At 43.4% G+C, this 21,062-nt stretch overlaps 1 protein-coding gene across 3 annotated transcripts in view; it reads left to right on the top strand.

Annotated features, from left to right (window-relative positions):
* Positions 1-3,181: 3,181 nt before the first annotated feature.
* SMAD7 (SMAD family member 7) overlaps positions 3,182-21,062 on the top strand; it is a 41,579-nt gene continuing 23,698 nt past the window's right edge. Inside the window, exons 1-4 of one of the 3 annotated variants that reach the window (XM_073343507.1) lie at positions 3,182-4,233; positions 4,699-5,298; positions 6,715-6,768; positions 13,222-13,296. In XM_073343507.1, the coding sequence (XP_073199608.1) occupies positions 4,797-5,298; positions 6,715-6,768; positions 13,222-13,296 (631 nt within the window). In that variant the 5' untranslated portion in view covers positions 3,182-4,233; positions 4,699-4,796. Of the gene's footprint in view, positions 5,299-6,714; positions 6,769-13,221; positions 13,297-21,062 lie in introns of all 3 variants that reach the window. The other 2 variants (XM_073343508.1, XM_073343509.1) reach the window with 2 other exon arrangements.

Genomic DNA, 21,062 nt, shown 5'->3' with positions numbered 1-21,062 from the left:
TGGATTTGAGTCAACAGTGTGCTGTCGTTGCCAAGAAGGCCAATGGCATTTTGGGCTGTATAAGTAGGGGCATTGCCAGCAGATCGAGGGATGTGATCGTTCCCCTCTATTCGACATTGGTGAGGCCTCATCTGGAGTACTGTGTCCAGTTTTGGGCCCCACACTACAAGAAGGATGTGGACAAATTGGAAAGAGTCCAGCAGAGGGCAACAAAAATTATTAGAGGACTGGAACACATGACTTATGAGGAGAGGCTGAGGGAACTGGGATTGTTTAGTCTGCGGAAGAGAAGAATGAGGGGGGATTTGATAGCTACTTTCAACTACCTGAAAGGGGATTCCAAAGAGGATGGATCTAGACTGTTCTCAGTGATAGCAGATGACAGAATGAGGAGTAATGGTCTCAAATTGCGATGGGGGAGGTTTAGGTTGGATATTAGGAAAAAAACTAGGAGGGTGGTGAAGCACTGGAATGTGTTACCTAGGGAGGTGGTGGAATCTCCTTCCTTAGATATTTTTAAGGTCAGGCTTGACAAAGCCGTGGCTGGGATGATTTAGTTGGGGATTGGTCCTGCTTTGAGCAGGGGGTTGGACTAGATGACCTCCTGAGGTCCCTTCCAACCCTGATATTCTATGATTCTACCACAGTGAAAAGGTTTTGAGATTCTATTCATTGCTATAATAAAAAGAGGAGACCTTAAAAAATAAGGTCACCTCTGAGGCTTGTGAAAGAGATATTAAAAGAAAGAAATGTAATTTATTTTCAATTTTTCAAGTCTCCAAAGTGATCATTAAAAAAAAAAGATTGCACTGTATTAGAGCATCAGCAAACTGAAAAGCTGTCGCCCTTGCCCTGGCCATTAATCCTTTGTTACTTTAAGGTTAGATTACTGGCATGCACTCGCCAAGGGGCTGCATCTTTCAGAAACTGCAGAGTGTAGTGGCCCAGTTGTTAAGCAAGTTTACATTTATACCTGGAATATAGTAGTAGTCGCATTTATGTATTTATTTGTATTCCTGTAGCACCTGGGAGCCCTAGTCATGGAACCCGCTGGGCTCTGTAGAAACACAGAACAAAAAGACAGTCTGTGTGAGCTCCGGGTGAAATTTCTGATGTCTAGCCTCCATTACCTCCCCCATTACCTCCCCCATAAAGCCCTAGATCAGCCTTGATAAATTCTTCACCCACATACCCTGAGCAAATAAAAAATGGGCAAATAAAATACTTTTTATTATCACCAATCATATGGATAAAGAATAGGTGAGTAGATTTTATTCCCAGGATGGTATGTTTTCCCTAAAATTTTGCAAGCCAGCCCTAAAGATCTGGCTTCTAACTACCATAGGCCTTGATCTGTCAATAACACAAACAACTTTTATGCACGTGAGTAGTTAGTATTGAGTCCTGACATGTGTATTTGCAGGATAGGGCCTACATTTGATCTTGCATTCCTTGTGCATCCAAAGCACCTGGAGAAGTCAATTCCAGGAATTCAGTGCATCTACAGTATGTACATTCTAGGACTTTTTAGAATAATAACTCTTGGGCTGTCTGTGTTTTATGGGTTTTGTCTTGTTTATTTCACTGCAATTACTTTGGAATTAAGTTTGTTTATGGCAGCTAGTGTTTGGAGCATGTGATTTTGAAAACTTGGTTCTATTTCCAACTCTGTAACTGACTTAATGTATGACCTTAAGCAACCAACTTGTTGGTCTTGGTCTGGACTCAGACAACACTTATGCATATGAATAATCCCATTAAATCCAAAGGACTACTTACCTGTGTCAGTATGTGCAGGATTGTCGTTCTCAGGATTAAAGCATAGCACATACACATACAAGTCACTTAACTACTGTATCTCAGTTTACCCCTCTGCAAAACTGGCATAGAATCATAGAATCATAAAATATCAGGGTTGGAAGGGACCCCAGAAGGTCATCTAGTCCAACCTCCTGCTCAAAGCAGGACCAATCCCCAACTAAATTATCCCAGCCAGGGCTTTGTCAAGCCTGATCTTAAAAATATCTAAGGAAGGAGATTCCACCACCTCCCTAGGTAACGCATTCCAGTGTTTCATAATAATGCTGACTTCTCAGGGATGCTCAAAGGCTTAATTTAGTACAAATGTAAGGTCCTCTGAAGCATGGCACTAAAAATGCACAGTGTTGTTATGATATTTTATTAATATCTGTGTCTGATTTTCCTCCCCTTTAAGAAAGGGGTAATAACACTTACCCACCATTGGCCTCTGATGACAAGTGCTATGCAAGTGCCAAGTGTTTTTTATTACATTGTACATAATGTCTTTGGCTATACAAATTAACTTTAACCGTTGGTTTCATTCATAGATTTTTTTTTAAAATATTTGCAATTTAGTTCTTTATTTTACACAACCATGGTCTTAGGCCTCCATCCTGCAGTCAGATACGGGGCCTCTGGACAGTCACAAGGATCGACACTGAACAATCTGATTCCAGGATTTAGGTCTGACTTTTTCTGGGTATTTTTCCAAACCCCCATTTATTACCCAACTGAAATGCATCTTTTATGCAAGAACCTCTTGTATTCATGGTGCATTTTCTTTATGAAGGGCCCAACTCCCTGCTCCACCTACACCCTACTCAAAACAAATCTGCCAGGCACTTCAATGCAAAAAGGAGCCACAACTAACAGGAATAATCTAGCATTCAGAAAAACAACAAATGTCAAGAATGAGACGGCAAACTCTTTTTGAATGTGAATGTCAACCATGTCAACACCCCCCCCCCCAAATATTCTATGGGGCTACCCTTAACAGCAGCATCGCCTACGAGGCTACCCCTAACAGCAGCATCACACTGATAAATATCCTCCCGAGTTAACCTGCAGGAGCAATGACTTCCTTGGGGCACTGTATCTTGATCGTGGGTTTTGTTTTTTTTTTGTAAAGATCACTGATGTCTTGGTTGAATGGGAGGTGCATTCGCTACACTGCCCCGGCCCGCTCGCCTCCTCTCTCTCCAGACTTCAGAAATTAAAAAAAAAAAAAAGAAAAGAAAAGAAAGAAGCTTTTAGAAACCCGAGCTGTTGTTTGCGCAACACAATCACTTTTTTTTTTTTAAAGCGACTGGGTGTCTAGACGCCCACGTGATTGGGGGCCGGGGCTGGGCAGCGATACTGCGCACTGCGAGTCACCGAGGCAAAGCAGGGAGGAGGCGGCTGCTGGCTGGAGAGGGGAGCTGGCGGACGGCAGCAGCCCAGAGGCAGAGAGACCATGGGCGCTGCTAGGTAATAGCCACCTCAACTGGGAACCCCCCCCCTCCTCTTCGCAGGCCACCCCCTCCAAAGCACAAGCAACTCCCCCTCTCTCGCCGCAGGGAAGAAAGAAGAACAAGAAGGTGTGCGCGGGGGAGACAGGCTCTCCTGCACTGAGATCCCTGTGAAGGAAGAAGGGAGTGGAAAAAAGGAGGAGGGGGGGGGGGGAAAGCGAAGCAAACCAGGCGAGCCAAGCGAAAGGAGCTGCTTTCGGTGCGTGTGCTGGTAGCCGATGCAAGGACTGGAAAGGCTGCCTCGAAGGAGGGGAGCTGCAGCCAGAAGAGAAGGAAGAGGAGCTAAAGGCTGCATTAGCATTTACTAGAGAGAGAGCGCGAGACAGAAGAGAGACTGGGGGGGGGGGCTGGTGATCATTTCAGCTCCTGTCATTATAGGATCATCCCCTGTCACTTCTCACCCATCCGTCGCTTGTATTTTGTCAGGGCTGGGTGGGAGGAGAGCTGGGGGCAACTGTGGTTTTTTATTTTTTATTTTTTAAACTGTCCCTGCCTCCTGGTCTTTCTGAAAGACAGGCACACAGAGAGGGAGCGGATCAAGCCTTTCGGGAGGAAAGACACAGGCTCCCCACTTTTTAAAAATACACAGATCTGGGTGAGCAGCCGCGTCGAGGATTTTTTTGTGTGTGTGTGTGGATTAAACTCTTTCGATAAGAAGAAAGAAAAAAAGCATAAGGACGAGTTGGGCTCTTTTTTTTTAAGGATGTAACACGCTTGGATGCATTTTTATTTTTTAAAACATTTTGATTATTCATTCAAACGTCCAAATTTTAGGTTTTTTTTTTAAAAAATGCGACGTTATTTTGGCTCTTTTTGAAAAGAATCCATCCACCCTATGTTATAGAAATTCCTTTTTTCCCAACCTCCCCCCCAACCCTCCTCTTTTGATGGAATCTGTGGATATGTTATTACTAAGGAAATAGAGGTTGGTTTTTTTTAAATCTTGTGCCTTGGTTTTGCCACAAATTTTTTTGGGAGGGGTGGGGAAGACCTTTATTATTTCTTTTTCTTTTTTCTTTAAAACAGCCACCCTCGTCTGAAACCAAATGTGATCTAAATGTTTTGCAATCGCTTTGACAGACCGGCGACGGGAGAAGATCTGTTATTCCCTCGTCTGTTTGGGGGGGCATGTTTTCTGCAATTCTTCTCTTACACTGAACATTGATCCCCCCCCCATCTCTTTTAGTTTATATTTTTTCCATTTCTTATATAGAGGTGGCAAATTCTAAATATAAATTTATAACTTGTAGGATTTTCAGTGGATTTTTGAAGGATTTAAGAGAGACAGAGGAAACCCCCCAACCCTTTAAGAGACTGGCATATGTTACAGATTGTTTCGGCTCTGCCGCAACCACCAGCCCTCCTCCCCACTGTATCCCTATCATTTCAGGCTGCTTGTGTTTGCTGCCTGGACTCGGATCCCGGATTCTTCATGATTTGCGGACGACATGCTCGTTTTTTAGCCGGGGAACCTTCTTCTCGTCCCGCATGTTCAGGACCAAACGATCGGTGCTCGTCCGGCGACTCTGGCGGAGCCGTGCGCCCGGCGGCGGGGAGGAGGAGGAAGGTGAGCCCGGCGAAACAGCCGCGGACAGCCGGGCGCATGGGGCTGGAGGCGGCCGGGGCTGCTGCATGGGCAAGTCGGGGAAGATCATCACCAAGGCTCACCTCGGCTCGGAGGCGGAATTGAAAGCGCTGACCCACGCGGTCCTGAAGAGGCTGAAGGAGAAACCGCTGGAGGTGCTCTTGCAAGCGGTGGAGTCCAAAGGGGGCGCGCGGACCTCCTGCCTCCTCCTGCCGGGCAAGGTGGACTCCAGACTGGGTCAGCATTGGTACTCTCTCCCTTTGCTGCTGTGTAAAGTATTCCGGTGGCCGGATCTCAGGCATTGCTCGGAAGTGAAGAGGTTATGTTGCTGTGAATCTTATGGAAAAACTCACCCGGAGCTGGTCTGCTGCAATCCCCACCACCTCAGCAGGCTCTGTGAACTAGGTATGGCTGAAGGCGCACGGGCAGGCATGTGCCCCGGTGGGACACTCCTGAGCTGCTGTGGGTGGTAAGGGAGGCGAGCGGGGGGAGACGGTTGTATGGACAGAAAGCCGGGGAGGGGTAGCACAAAACTGGTTCTTAGGATGCAACTGTATTGTTCGTGTTTGTGACACATATAATGGTCGAGGCTTCCAGTTTGACTCTGGCAACATTCCCACGTACTTTAATCCTATGGAAGTGTTGTCCGAGTGAGGGTTGCCGTTTTTTGCCTGCCTCTCTTTCCTTGCAATGCTCTTCTTGCACGGCGGGTTTTCTTTCGGTCAACGCCGGGTGTGAATTCATACCAGCAGTAAAACAAGGATGTGGTTCACTACTGTATTTGTGGAGAAGGCTGTGTACAAAAAGGGAAACGTGTAGGTGCCTGGAACCCTTCAAATGATGTTCAGAAGATAAGTTTGCCTTATGTAGGGCTGATGTTTTGCAGAGAGGTCCCAATGAACAGTCATAATCTAGACTGCTTTGCTTTAGAAAATGAATCCCTTGATCTGATGTTTAACAGCATTCCCAGCCAGCCTGGGATTTACAAAGCAACCCAACATTGCAAGTTGGTGGTTCACAAATCCTCCACCACCCCTTAACTAGAGAACGCATAATTTATGGGTTCCAGTTTGTCCGATGCTTGCAAGCATGCTTCCCTCTCCTGCAGTCAGCAGACTTCGCTTTCCAAATAAGACTCAGAAAAGTTTCACAGCGTTTGATCCGCTAGTGGCAAAAAAAGAAAAAGACGGAAAGTTTTCAAATGCCATTTTCTTTTGTTGATGGCAATGGGTTTGGTTGTGTTTTTTTTTTTTTTTTTTGGCACGTTTAACTCCCATGTTACCTACCCGATGGCCTAAAGGAGCGATCCCTGACTTGCATTCCACCCCCTGCCCGTGTTTAAACATTGCAATTACTTGTAAACTTTGCTTAGTTGGTGTAGAATGGAAATTATCCAGTTCTGAGTAGTGGGTAGAGTTGTGGGAGGGGGGAGAGATAGGTAAACGTCAGCACTTGACTTTTTTTTTTTCTTGCTGTTTCTTTTTTCCCTTTTCTGTGAAATGTTAAATGTGTGTGCAGCTAGCAAGGATTATCTGGCAGTCTGGATCAGTTGGTGATTTCCAATGCTGGAGTGTTTTAGCCGAGCCAAGGAGGCCCTGATCAGACAGCCAGAGTAGCAGATAGCAGGGAGACTGGCGCCAGGCGGCCCCTTTTGTTTATCTGACAGCTAAATATCAAGGCAATCACCGCCTAGCTGCCCTGCCTCCAACCCCCAGAGCTAAGACAAACAGTTTTGCTAAAAGAATGCCACTGTTATCATAAGTTCCTATCTTTTTTTCTCATGGCTCTGCCTTTATTTTCTCTGTGATTTTCTAATTCCAGAGTCTCCCCCTCCACCCTACTCCAGATATCCAATGGATTTTCTCAAACCAACTGGTAAGTAGACCTTTTAAAAGTAGGCTACCGTCTTCAGATAAAAAGGGAAAACATGCCTTTCTCAGGGGGGAATGTCTCCTTCCTTTGTTATACTTCTTATGCCTTTCACTTTTTGGCTGTTTCTGTGGGATTTTTGCCCCTTTGCCACCCCAATGATTTAGTATAAGATTTGGCTAAGAAAACCTCTAGTTTTAAAACCCAGAAACTATTGTAGGTAGTCCATTTACATTGTTGCCTTTTCTAGATGTACCAAGTAACTTGAAAACTCAGAATGGGTATGCACATAAAATAGTGTGAGTCAGTAGGTTTTGCCAACTTTGCTTAATGAACATCTGCAAGAAGTATGAAGTCTTCCTAATATAGTTTACAATTCTAAGTAGTAAATGGAAATTCATGACTTGTCAACTCACTGTATTTGAATTCTAATGAACTTAGATTGGTACAAGGTACAGCAGAGGATTCTAGGAACATTAATTTTTATTGATACAAATAAGTGTTGGCAAAAGTGGTTGTACAAATCTTCTGTTTTTAAAAAAAATCATCTGTAATTAAGCATTACCAAATTAAAAAAATATGGAGGGGAGCTAAAAGTTTCTAACACAGCTTTTAATGCCTGTTGCTTGTAATTGAATGGCACCGTGCCAGGGCAGAAGCCCATTTGAGGCTGGCACCAAGCTCTGTTGCGGTTGTCTGCATAAACTTCTGGTTGGCAGCAAGCTCGCTCTGTGTTAGATAAATAGGACTGGCACTGTGGAAGGAGACAGGTTTAGTGAAAATCCGGAAGTGGGGATGAAATCAGGGAGGTGCAGAACTCCACCAAGCCCCTTCATATCTCTCTGAAGATGAATGGATCTAAAATATTGATTATAGCACAGTTATCTTTCTGGTTGTGTCCTAAAGTCACGCAGCACCCATATGTAAACTTAAACTCCCTTTTTAAAAGTAAAGTACTAAAATAGCTTTGTTCCTGTTTTTGTTCCAATTTCAGGGCTGTTTTTCTAAAATAGTTGATTTTCTAAAATTACTGCTATTCAGTTTGTTGGAGTTGGCTAGTTTCCGGAGTTCAAAAACTGTTAAAACCCCGAGGCCCTTGCCTGATAGGTTTCTCTTTTCATTGTAAAGTGTCTTTCAGTAAATGCTCTTTAAAAAAAAAAAAAGGGGGGGGGTTGCAAGTTATGAGGATATTTCAGAAAACTGGGAAATGGGCCTAGGGCCCTATCCAGATGTTGAGTGTCTCTTGTGATGTCAACTCCCATTGAAGTTAAGGTGCTTAGCACCTCATAGGAAAGTACTTGGTGCCTTCAGTACTGGACCCTTTTAACTAGGTTCATTTTCTCCACTGTAAACTCTGATTAACATAAGGAGTTTTCTCTATGCCATGTGGAAACAGGCACAGCTGCTTAATAAATGAATGGGTCACAAAGCATATAATATTTTGCCTGAGCATTAAAGAACACTAGACAAATGTTCACTAATTAATGAGGATATATCAGTGTGATTATATCCTACATCCCTTACAAGTGCTACTTACATTTAGTAGGTTTCAGAGTAGCAGCCGTGTTAGTCTGTATCCGCAAAAAGAAAAGGAGGACTTGTGGCACCTTAGAGACTAACACATTTATTTGAGCATAAACTTCCGTGAGCTGTAGCTGTGAGTCTCTAAGGTGCCACAAGTCCTCCTTTTCTTTTTACATTTAGTAGTTGCTTTGATTTTCAAGGATTGTTTCTTTACACAGGCAAAGAGTCTACTGAGTAGTAAAGAATTTTGTTATTAGAGAAAGAGAGTTATAATTTAGACAAATTCTCGAATGGATAACAGAATGGTCCCATAGAAACTTCACATGCTTAGATTTGCATATGTAATTTCCCCCAATAATGGCTTTTTGCATAGGGCATAAACTAATTTGTAAAGTGTTCAGGAGGATAGCAGCCAACATAAAGCTATAGGAAAGAAGTGTTAATGATTGCCTTCAGTTTCCTGGAAAGACGTTAGGATAAATCTGTTAGCAGGGTTTAAACATCCAATCTACCTTTGCCAGGACCTCATTTTCAGTTAGTGGAGTGATATATTTATTCATTAGCAAGTGTTGACATAAGGTAACAAAATGTGTGTAAACAGAAAAGCCGCAGAACATGAATGTGCCATTTCGAAAGGAAAAGTTCTTCGGATCAGCCAATAGGAAGTGATTAATGCTGCCAATCGGAAACTCAAAAACAACTGGTTACTCACCAAAAAGTTTAATTTAAAAAAAAAAATCCATTTGGCAGTTGAACGCTGAATAATGTAAGACATGGAACAATGACAGAGACAAACAGAAGTCTATAAGTCTGTCATTGCAGGTGGTTGTTACAACTGCTGGCTTCTTTTTTTTTTTCTTTTGCTTCCTCTTTCATCAAAGCGGTTGTGGACAGAATGAGATAGAGAACTTAATGTCTGTGTATCATTGCTATCTCCTGTGGCAGACAGAACCGTGCTGGGATCCTAGGTGTCCCACATTCCTACATTTCTAAGCATTGTGTCGAATATTATTTGCCTTAGGTTGGTTAAGTGAGAAAGAGGAATATTAGAATATTACAATGGACAGGTGTTCAAATCTGAACCATTTTAAGCAAGGAGCAGTCCTGTCCTCATTATTCACCAGTGTTCCACCTTTGGGAAAATAGGAAGAGAATGTGGTAGACTGTCCAGGCATGGCGAAGCCATTTTACTAGCACAGTTAAAACAGTTACCAAAGATCTTTCCATTTACACCTTGACAGTCTAGAAGAACTATCTGCAGATACTGCTAAGGAGAAGTGTACCTAACTGTAACCTGGACATCTCACATTGGTATGAAGTGTGATAGTACACAACTCCAACGCAAGTGAGGGGGACTAATGCATGAGGAGGGCTTTCAGGATCAGGTCTTTACCTAGCACCACTCACACAAGTATCAAAGCTTTTATAAACATGAATGAAGCCTCCTAGCCCCCCTGTAAGTTAGCTACATATTAATACAGGAACTGTACAGATGGGTCAGCTAAGAGCCAGGAACGTTAGGTGACTTGGCCAAGGCCACACAGCAAGTCTCTAGCAAATCTGGGAACAGACTCCAAGAGGCATGACTCCAGTGCCCTAAATGACGTGCAAATTTGCTGTGACTTAAATGATTTTCACTAGTTCTCTTAGACAGTACAGTGAACTGTATTGTCCTTATTAAGAGCCTGAATCTGCAGTCCTTCATTCTTTCCCATTAGCTTCAGTGGTAGTGTTATCCATGTTAGGACTGCAGATTTGGACCCCAAATGAAAAGGCTCACTGGGGATGGGAGGTTGTCGGAGATGTCCTTGACTGGTCAGATGTGTGGAATTTTAGAGGCAATGTAATGGGGGTTCAGTACAATGAACTCTAAAGTAGAGAGGCCGACGTACTGTTTATCTAAAAAAAAACCCCGTTGCTGTTCCATGCTGATGAGCTTCAGCAGAGTGAAACACATGTCCATGGTTTGCATCCATGAGCTGGGTAACCATGACTCATTTCCAAAAGCTACCACCTGTGCTGGAGGAAAGGATTTCCTGTGCCAGAGAGATATTGGTGGCCTTGCGTGCATGACACTACTCAGAATGCTCTCCTGTCTCACAGCTAATTTATACTAGTTCTGGTGTTTAAGTTTGTGAAGGTGTCTGGGCCCGCGATTTAACAGTGTGTATTAAAGATCCTATCCCTTTTCTCTTAATTCCCTCTCACCCCCACAAAGGCTATTTATCAGGCTGACCTGTCTTTACTGGGTGAGGCTGGCTGGACATGTTCCCTCTGGAGGCAGTCACAGAGGTCTCCCAAGTGTAATATGAGGTCCTTTCCCCCCACTTCCCCTAGGGTCTGAGCATGACCGAATTCCGGGGTAACTTAGCTCTGTCTCAAACTCTACACATCACACACACACATACATGCATGAGAGAGTATATATATAGTGTGGGCACTAGACGGGATGGTCGACCACTGACTTCTGTTTGCAGGGGAGAGTTAGGATCTCTCCTGTGTCTGTCACCTGGGTATTAGAATGCAAAAAACGACTCAGGCTAAGCATGAGGCCTGTGGATTGCTCGTGGTCTTCAAGTGTTGTTGATTTTAATGAGAATTGAAGGTGTAGCAGGAGACACTGCGCACCCCTCAGGGCCAGGCCCCTAGTCATTACCCTGTTGATGTGAAGAACGTGATTTCATGTCCTTTGGAAACAGCTTACTTTACAAAGAAATCTGGGGTGAAAGGGTTAACATATAGGAACTTCAGATGAACCACTCAACCTTGGAGTGTTTCACTGATACCAAAAAAAATAAGCAAAAAATGACAGTGCTCTGTATCAGCTAGAGTGCTTGGATGAGGCCTGGATGATGCTAAGCATGCAAGGCTCAACTAGCCAAGGGTTAACACAAGGAACAGGAAAGGATCATCATGCCTTTTGCGTAGCCTGTGCCTGCTGGGGTGTAAGAGGGAACATCAACAGTGGATCCAGTAATGGCTTATTCTAAAGTGAGGCCCATGACCCAGCGCTGTTCTCAGTTTAAATGAATTGATAAAGGGAATTTGCTATTGCATATTAGGGAGTGGGTTCAACTGAAGTCTGAAGAGGACCAAATGAAACTGTACTGTGGTACTTCATCAGTGGGCAGAGCTATGCTCAGGGAAAGGTCCAGGCTTTAGGGAGGGTCTGAATGAGGCCCTATTTCTAATGTGCAGCCTTGATGAAGAAACAGAGAGCTGTTCTTTGTGTTTGAATTCAAACTGTAGGGTTACTTTATCTCCACAGCAATGTTATGGTTAGGATTGTGTTTTTTAAGTTAGAAGAAGTGGACATACTGCTATGACTGTCTCCTGCAGTCTTGAGGAATAGATCCCCCAAGTTACTTTAAAATGTCTGTCTGCATTGCTAGCAGAAGAATCTGGTTATATTTGACTAGAGCAGGATGACATGTAAGGGGCAAATTATGGCTTTTTGATGTATAGCACAGGTCTCACATTGACTCCCAAGTGGGAGTGCAACATGTTCATCTAGAGGCAGATTAGAGCTGGATATGAAGCACTAGTCTGTAGTACAAACCAGTACCATATTTTTGACACCTGCATTCAGACAGGTTGTGAGTGTATTGAGGGAAAGCATCAGCAAAAGCATTTGAGGGTGATCTCAAGGGAAAGATACAAGGGAGTCATCTGTTTAGATATACAAGTGGACAAGGTTTTTAAAAAAGCATATTTCCTTGGAACATAGAAAACAAACTACAAAACATTTAGAAAGTGTATCATATACAGTATTTCACAAATAAGTCCATTTCCTGTCTCTCCTATTGTTTTCAGTTTGATTAACTGTATCCTGTTAAACGGTATATTCCTGTTATGGATTATACTTTACTCTGATAAAATGAGATTATACACACGTGTTTTTTTCCTTAGGTTTTCAGTAGTGAGTGCTTGAAAAAAAGTGGGGGGACAAAAGACTCTATCCTATTGGTGCTGTGGCCCTTGCTTTAAGAGATGGTTTGTAGCTGAAATGATGTAATTTAGGGTGCCCTAATTTTGCATAACCAACTGTGGCAACTTGCCAGGAGCCTGAGGGTTGAATGTACATTTCAATTTTTCTCTTGACTGCGAATGCCTTTAACCACAGTATTTCCTTATGCTTGCATCTTCCCTGATAGATGATTAAAAATTGCTTGTATGGGTTCATCTGCAGTAAAAAGGTTGATCAACCTTGACCTCATGCTGCAATTACAGAAAGGGGGCAGTTGTAGTTTTTGGACTTCAGGGGGCCAAACTTTGCTCCTCCCTGAACTGAACACTTCTAAATGTCAAGAGGAATAGCTAATGAGACAGATTCCTTTCATCATAAAAGCCCCTTCGGTGGTGCATGGAGAGAATTTGGTCCAGTCAGGCCTCTTTGGTGCATACACAACTCGCTGGGAAGCAAAGTAATGTAGAGTCAGTGGAAGGGAAACTGTATACGAGTTCTTAATGAAATTAGCAAAAAAGACAGGAACAAAGGAGTAAAGTTGACATTGGACTATTTGTGACAAAAGTGGTGTATTTTTTTCTCTCTCTTTCAGTTTAATATTTCCACCTGGCCAACCTAGTTGTGTACTAGATTCAAGGTACAAAGCAGCTGTTCAAACTCTTTCCGCACTCTGTTAGTTACTTAAAGGATGGCAGACCTGATTTCATTAACCTGTGACTTGGACAAAAAGATTCCAGCCCTCATATAATTTTTGCATGTATTGAGTAATGATTAAGTGGTAGTGTAGAGTTTAGACAAGGATGATGAGTTTAGGGTGGATATATTATGATGAATGGCAATGTCTGTGCAGACAATTAGTAATAGCTTCCTGTTGAACACTTTGGAATGTGTGTTCTGTTCTTGACATTGTTTACAGCGTGCTAAGAAACTAACATATACTAATTTCTTATTTTTTTCCTCTGCTGCAGCAGATTGTCCAGACTCTGTGCCTTCCTCCACTGAAACAGGGGGAACTAATTGTCTAGCCCCTGGGGGGCTTTCAGGTAAGACACATTATCTGTGGTATGCTTTACTCACTCAGGACTCTTTACTCCTAGTGCGCCTAAAACTCCTGTTGGTTTTAGGCTGTGAATGAAGTAAGAATGATGCTGGGACTCATTTTCAACAGGAGTTGGGCACCTGGCGATGAATGGATGGACCCTGTGAGGAAAATTTACTTTTGGTGGTGGTTCACTATAGGGTGTAGATTATTTATAGAGAAGTGAGCAGGTGAATTACAGCTGTATCCTTATAGAAAAATTCAAGGTCAGTCCCAGCCCTTGCCTTATTTACACAGGTGGAACCTTTGGGTTCAGTGGGGCTCATTGTATAGATAAGGAGAGCAGTATTTGACTGGTGGTCTTGAATCTTTGTGGGTTTTTGTTTGGTTAGTGTAACTAGTTTCTGCACAGCCTTCTGGCTACAGTACATTCAATAATGGCATCAGTGGAGTATATAGTACCCTGACATGAAGACAACTGATCAAGTAGGTGTTTTCCATTCCAGCCATTGTGTTCTTGTATGATACTAGTCAATGGTTGCCTGCAAACTGTCTATAATAGGTTAGCAATCAGCTGAGAAATATTAGGGTAACCATATATGCATTTTATATATCGGGGCCTATATGGTATTTCCTTCTGCATGGGACTGGCAGGGTGATAGAGAGGGCACATGGGAGCCCATGCACAAGGGGCAGGTATGTACAGTATGGCTCTCAGATCTGGGGAAAACAGTAGAGTGGTTGGCTAGTAACATGGCATGATCTGGGGAGATCTGTTGGGGTGGATACAGCATCTGTCTCTGCACAAGGATTGCTGTGTTGAGGGGAGAACATTTGACTGCACCTTTCGTACAGGTGCATGAAAGGACATTTCCCAGTGCCCTGCTCTCAGTATCCAGCAGACCTTTTTGGCCTGATTTTCAGAGATGCTGTATCTCCACAGCTGGGGACTTCAACGAGAGCTGCAAATCAGGCCTTTCAATAATAGCTTATTCACCTTCTTCCTTTCCCCACTAGAGCGTTGCCTTTGAAGAGGAATGGCTGAGTCCTAAATGCAGTTACTCTTGTATGTATGATCACCAGCCATAATTTGTCTGAAAATATGTACCTGCGTTGTCTAGTGTAGGTTGGAAGATACTTTCCTCTGTCAGTGAGTCTCAGTGATTTATCATTTGTGGAGCATTTATTCCATTGTGCTGTGACTGGAATTTTAGAAATATGTAAGTTGCTGGTTGGTGCTGCTGCTGTGTGTGTGTGTGTGTCTTCTCTCCAGGAATTGCATTTGGTGTGGATGTCTTTAAGTGAGCCTTGTTTGTTTTTCTTTCAGTGTAATATATACCCTGCCTGTTATTTGAGAGGGAAGCATATTGTTTGTTCAAAGGCCCTAATGAGAATTAATCAAAGGAAGGGGGAGAAGGGCAACTTGTGGCTGGTCTCTTTTTTGGCGGGGGGGGGGGGGGCGGCAGTGTCTATTGGTGGCTGTAACTTTAGGGAAGAAGTGGGGGGGTTGGAGAGGAGAGACTAGAAAGAGAACCGAAACAAGAAGTAAAACAACACAATAAGGATGTTAGATCATTTTTTTCCCCTCGTGAAATATGTGGGGTGGGTGGGGAGGGATTGAGTTCCACAGGATACCACATGAAATAAGTAAAGGAAGTACTAGCTTTTAAAAGGGGGCTTTCTGAAAGGTTTGTGTTATTGATAACATCTCGTCTGTCTAGTCTGCTCCTGAGGAGATGGGGGAGGTGGGGGTTTGGGCTGCAGGAAATAACATAACTTGCCTATGAATGCCTTCTTAAGGAGTTTGCTATGGAAGTTTAATTTCATAGCACAGCAAGAACTGGCAAAGGTACTCTACATGGGAAAGGTTTATTAATATATTCTCATTCGCAGCCTCCAGAAGAAGGCACTGTTCCTTTTGGGGCGGTTTTTTGCGGTGGGGGGTTTTGGTCTTGAGTTATCAAAAGTTTTCCAAACCCTCCAGAAACAGAGGAAACATTTACGATCATTAACCACTCTTTTCCCCCCACCAGTGTAATTGTAACCATTTAGTTTAATGAGGAGCCGATAGGAGTGTTGACTCATGAAGGGATACGGTTAGCTACACAAGCCATGAAACAAAGCCGAATGCCTCTACATGAAAGAGCATTTGTTTTGAATTTGCTCTGATTTACTGGCAACTCAGTTCCACACACAGAAGTGCAGCTCTGAAAATTCCCAACTGGAGAGACCCCAGTCAAGCAAGGAAAATAAACCACACTTTGCAGCAGTTCTCTAACGCTAACTTTCTCTTTTCTTTTTCTACAAACTTTGGTAGCAGAACAGTGTATTTGAATAGGGCTTTAATGAGCTATTGTCAAGGTACACTTGGAGTGTTTTATTTCTGTCTGAAGGGAAAAGCTCTATCTTATCTCCATTTAAACAGACAATGATATCACAGATGCCACACATAAAGCATATCCTCTCATCTTCTTTTCACTCTTTAGAACTCGGGAGTTATATGGTGAGTTGCTTTATGACTTTATCCCAAAAGGATGTTTCACTGGATTTAAAAAAGCCCCAAATTGCTGTGCATCTGATTAGATTGTTCTGACTGTCCAACTGCACAGCATTGGGATTGAATGGATGATTGTGCTTGGGCCCCAAAGGCCCTAATATAAGGAGTCTCTCTGGCCACCACTGAGGAGCAGCCACCTCTGGGGTGGAAATTGGCAGCTGTTAAACAGTGTTCAGCCACACTACACCTAGCAGTTGCAGGGAAATGAAAACTGAACCAGCTGAAGGTAAAAAGGTGGGATACAGGAAGGCAGAAATGCAGTCACCACAGATGAAATTTGAGAATTGGGCCAGGACACTGCGGTTAACATTCCTGGGGAGTGGGCAGTGCCATGGCATCTTTAGAGAGTGGGATGTTGCAAGAACGATAATAAAACGGAAGCAGTACATTAAAAAATGCTCATCCAGTCCTCCCGAAGAATGCAGAGAGCTGGATCCTTTCTGTCAAGGAGTCTCAGTTTCAGCTACGAAATATATATTTTGTTCTTCTTCAGGAGGCAGAGGGCAATTTCATGGATGAATGGCAGAGGTACCAGAATAGCAGAGCTGAGAGGATGTGGGAGGGTGACCAGTGTGGAACGATGAGGGTAATATACTAAGAGCTTCTACAAGTGTTTCCCCCTTGAAATAACCAATCTGAGCCTCTCTTTCACTTGCTCTGTTTTCTGTTTTTCTTCCTGGCCTAGGCTGTGCTGCAGTGAGCCAGCTTAATGAATGGGGCTCAGTTCAGGGTGGGAGGAAGGTCGGGAGCCTGGAGCCAGGGACTTGATTCTTTTGGCAAGGGAAGAAAAAAAAAAAAGGAGCTGAATGTGAAAACTGTAATCCCATGGGGGTCTTCACAAAGGAACTGGTTCCTCCTGAAATGCACAGAGGTGACCTTTAATTCACTGGTGCTGCCCTTTCATGTTGTATGTGGCACTTTAAAAGGAGCAAGCCTAAGAGTGGGTGGGGGCGAGCTTTGGGAAAGGGGAGGAGGGAACCCTGACAGCACAGCCACACTAAACCGCTGGGACCTAGTTAACTTCGTTTTGAAAAAAATATATTTCTAAAGGTTAAAATCCGAACAGAGAAGCCCATGGAGTCTACATGCGGCTTGGCTCAATTTTAGTGCAATATTGGTTAATCCATTATTCCCAAGGAAAAACACACCAGTCTTCTCTCTCTCTCTCCCCACTCAGTCACTCTCTTTTCCCTCTCCTTTTAGTCTCTGTCTCTCGTTTTGCTTTGGGGTTGTTGTTTTTGGGGGGGTTTTTTTTGTTTTGTTTTTTTGTCTGTTTCCTTTGCTTTCTCTCTCTCTCCCTCCCTCCCAGTTCAGTATTCGTTGCTTAAGAAATCTTCCACCAGACTCAGAGATGTTCTTGTCTGTGCAGTACTGAACTGGACCCTCTTTCTTTTAAACTAAACCAGTTCACAAAAACACACTGTATATAAAAAGGAAAAGAATTTCCTTAAATAGCAGGGCCAGGCTGTTTTTCAAATATATCCGACTCTTCAGGAGATGTGTAGTTCGTGATTGTGCTTTAGTTTCTAACAAACAAGCTGCGGTCACATATGTTGGATAGCTCAGCGTCTGCTCGAAAACAGAAGTCCTCAAAGGGCCTCAGAGCTGCCACTTAATGTGTGAAATACGATGAGCTGGCTTGTGTCCTGGTCATCATTGCTTTTTATTAAGGAGTATTAATAAAATATCAGATCCAATAGGTTACACAGATTGTAGTCCCAAATGGAGGTGTCTTTGATGACATATGCTAATTTTGGACTGGATCTAGAGCCTGAGGAAGTCAAGGGGAGTGGGGTTTGTTGCCTTTTTTGGGTTTGGGATCAGGCCCTTGAGGCGTGAAAACTCCTCAGGTTATGCTAGTGAGGCCTTCCATCAGGCTGTTCTGAAAGGCAGACACATAACACTGTTGTGGCTTAAGACAAGCGTAACCCCTTTTCGTTCTGGATTAATGCTTACTTTTGTTTAAGACAGAAGCTGAAGTGACAGGAAGCAACGTAGAGAAAATTGACAATGCTTTTTATCCCCATTCCCTCACCCTTCACCTCAAAACCTCATCTTATTTTAATGGAACACTTTAATTCAAGGTTGATTCATCTTTACTACAAAAGCTCCAATGTGCAGCTGACTGACATTTCATTATGAAATAGCGGACGGGCCTGGAATGTTTCACTATGACTTTGATCCCTTCTGGTATCTGTGTCAGCCTGGGAGAAGCACCTTTTTTAAATCTAGAACTATTCACAATAGAAGCATGATTCTTTGGCTGGATCTACAGTCTTGTCCCATCCCCGCCTGTCCCCCCTGCGAATTAGATGGGAGTAGCAGGGTTCTGAAGCTCTCTCTGGAGAAATCCTGACTCTGTTTTCCCCCTGCCCACCCCTCCTGTTCCCTCGAGCACACAGATTATAACTGCCTGTGAAATGCCTTTATTTACAAATTGGCATCCTATTATAATCAGAAATTGAGAAATCTTCCTGTGTAAGTGGGATTGTTTATTTGTCTCTGGGATAAACAATAGCTTTTGATTTTTTTTTTAAAAAGTCATTTGTACTCAGTTTATTTGAGCACATGCACTCTTTCTGTTGTTTTAAATGTCACAATGCATTGCAAATTTCCCTTAGCACTGCTGGCGACATTAGCTTGTACTTGTGTATTAAATAGCTTACCTAAAAACTCACTCCCGTGCTCAAAAGGACAAGGTTATCAGGGGTTAATGCTAAGATGACAGCATTGAAGTCTTTGGAGCAAACCAGGCCGCCTGCCAGACTAGGAGCCTTGCAGCCTCACACATCATCTGACCGTGGCAGAATGTAGCCAGTCCAGTGAAGTGGAGAGAGACTGGGACTTGGCAAGGTCTCCATGTAGCTTTTGGCCTCTGACACTCCATTCTAGCTCCTCCTTGTGTTAAACCCTTTCTTCCATAAGCAGGCTGGGCTTTTTAAGGCGGAATCTCAGCAGACAGAGGAAGTGGGAACAGAGCTGAGTAGCAAAGGTTATGGGGGAATTGTGTGTGTGTGGGGGGGGAATTGTGTGTGCACATGCGTGCGTGCATGGCCCTCGTTCATGAATCTGGACTATATGTGCTATCAGTTTCATCTCAGTTAAATTCTATAGGGGTATTCCAAAGGAATCTCCATTTAAAATTGCGCCTTGAAAACAACTAAAAATAAAAAATAGATGAAATGCAGTCACAGTGGGTTTTTCTCAGGTGTTTGGGAAAAAACATTCCCATAGGTCAGACTTCCCTCTTGTTAAGCAAAATCTGTTTAATTTCAGCAAAGGAGAACACATTACTATTGTCTGCCACAGCTATTTCTAATGCATGCAGCTTCAAGCTGCAGTTTTATTTTTGCAAGACTATTGTGTGTAAGTGTTTTCACTGCTGCTGGCTAATGATTTTCTGAGCCATTGTTTCTGTTTCTGTACAATTTAGGGAAAAATAAGCACAAAAATGCATTATGAAGTTTAGCGCTAATGATGTGAGTGTGTGTTCATCTGTATGTTTGCCTTCGATTAACTCAGAAGGGTATCTACCTGCAAAATAAAATGTACCCCATGAATGTGATGGGAAACCCAATACTTTGGGACTTTTAAAACTGGACAGGATAAAAAGACTAGTAAATGCCCCATAGGGAGCAATCCTGCATTGTCAGGTAGCTGGACTAAAGCTTTACCATCTATGATTTCTGTGATCCTTTACCAGTTACACTGCAGGAACACGGAGCATTGACCACTTGCATTTATCTAATAGTGGGAGATTTAAAAAAAAAAAAAAAAAAAAGGAAATGATGTTGCTTCTGTGTGTGGATGCTACGAATGCAACCAGTGGGTGATTTTAAATCCATGCCATAGGAAAGGGTAGGTGGGGAGAAAGTCCAGTGAGTGGCATAGTGGTAGATACAGACTCCCCATCCCTAAATCCCCCTGCATGCTGGGGGGGACCTCCACTCTGTTTGGGTGGGGTCTGAGAAATCCTGTCCCGCTTCCTGCCTTTTCTCTGAGCAGAATTGGTGGGTCGTGGTCAAGCTGTGCCATGGTGAAGGAGGTGAGATTTGGCCACAAGTATTTCACTTGGAGTTGCGGGGGCCTCAGCACTTCTGAACATCAGGCCCAATGTGTATCTCAAGTCGGTTTCTGAAACTGAGGCAGCCGGAGTTAGTGGACACTTCGGAAAATGCGCTTGTGGATTGTGCTCAAATAAATTGGTTAGTCTCTAAGGTGCCACAAGTACTCCTTTTCTTTTTGTGGATTCAGTGTTTCAGCCCTAAGGGCTTTCTTCAGGAGTGATCAGTACAGCGAAAAGCCATACTTCCTGTATCAGCTGTTCCTGAAGAAGACTCCTTACCACAGACAATTCCTCCTGACCGTATCCTATCTGCCACACGTATTTCAGACAGTCACATGTTCGTTCTATTACACTGAACTGTGCAGCCTGACCAGCTCCTCACAGCCTGTCGCTTGACTATTAACTAAGGTTATCAGCCGTCCCTATCAGCTCCACAGCCATTCTGACTCCTGGAAGCTTGGAGAGACACTGATATTGACCTCTCTCTCCCTTTGACCAAATGGGGGGCTGGTTAGTCTTATCTGCAGTGTGACAGGGTGGTTTCACAAGAGGAACGTGGAATTCCTGCTGGTGCCTTCTTGTAATGACCTCGGAGTGAGCTGTGTAAAAGAATACTGTAACGGGCCACTCAGAGGTCACTGCCAGCCATACCATCTTTCTTAAGCAGGATTGAATAACCCGCGCAGCAGCCTGGCTGCCTGCCTACTGTCACAAAGTAGCTTCCTTTCCAGTTTATTTTGAGCTCTAAGATATTATTAACTCCTGATACACAGTCTGGATTTAGTTGTAACACACAAAGAAAGCAAAGTTCAAGTTTACCTTCTTCACTTTTTACCTATATGTCTTTTGTTTCTCTCCCTGTCTCCCTCCTCTTTGTGTATGGACTGTTTGTCCTGGGCTTGTTTAATATGGAAACTGGGGAATAAGTTATGTCATGGCTGCTGTTGAGGAATCATGTAGTGTAAACAAGAATATGGCCCAATCTTGTGTGGTGCTGAGGTCTGTGGGAAAGGAGCATCGACACCTTGCAGGATTTCCTGCCTTTGGCTTTTGATTAGACTTTTTAAATCAATGATAATGTCTTGGGTGTAGTCTTGAAATGTTGTTGGCTGTTGAGTTGTAGGGGATGGCAGAGTGACCTCATTAC

The sequence above is a fragment of the Lepidochelys kempii genome, chromosome 5 (assembly GCF_965140265.1).
Source record: "Lepidochelys kempii isolate rLepKem1 chromosome 5, rLepKem1.hap2, whole genome shotgun sequence".
Classification (NCBI taxonomy): domain Eukaryota; kingdom Metazoa; phylum Chordata; order Testudines; family Cheloniidae; genus Lepidochelys; species Lepidochelys kempii.
The sequence above is the reverse complement of the archived record's forward strand: the minus strand, read 5'-3'. Positions and strand labels throughout refer to the sequence as shown.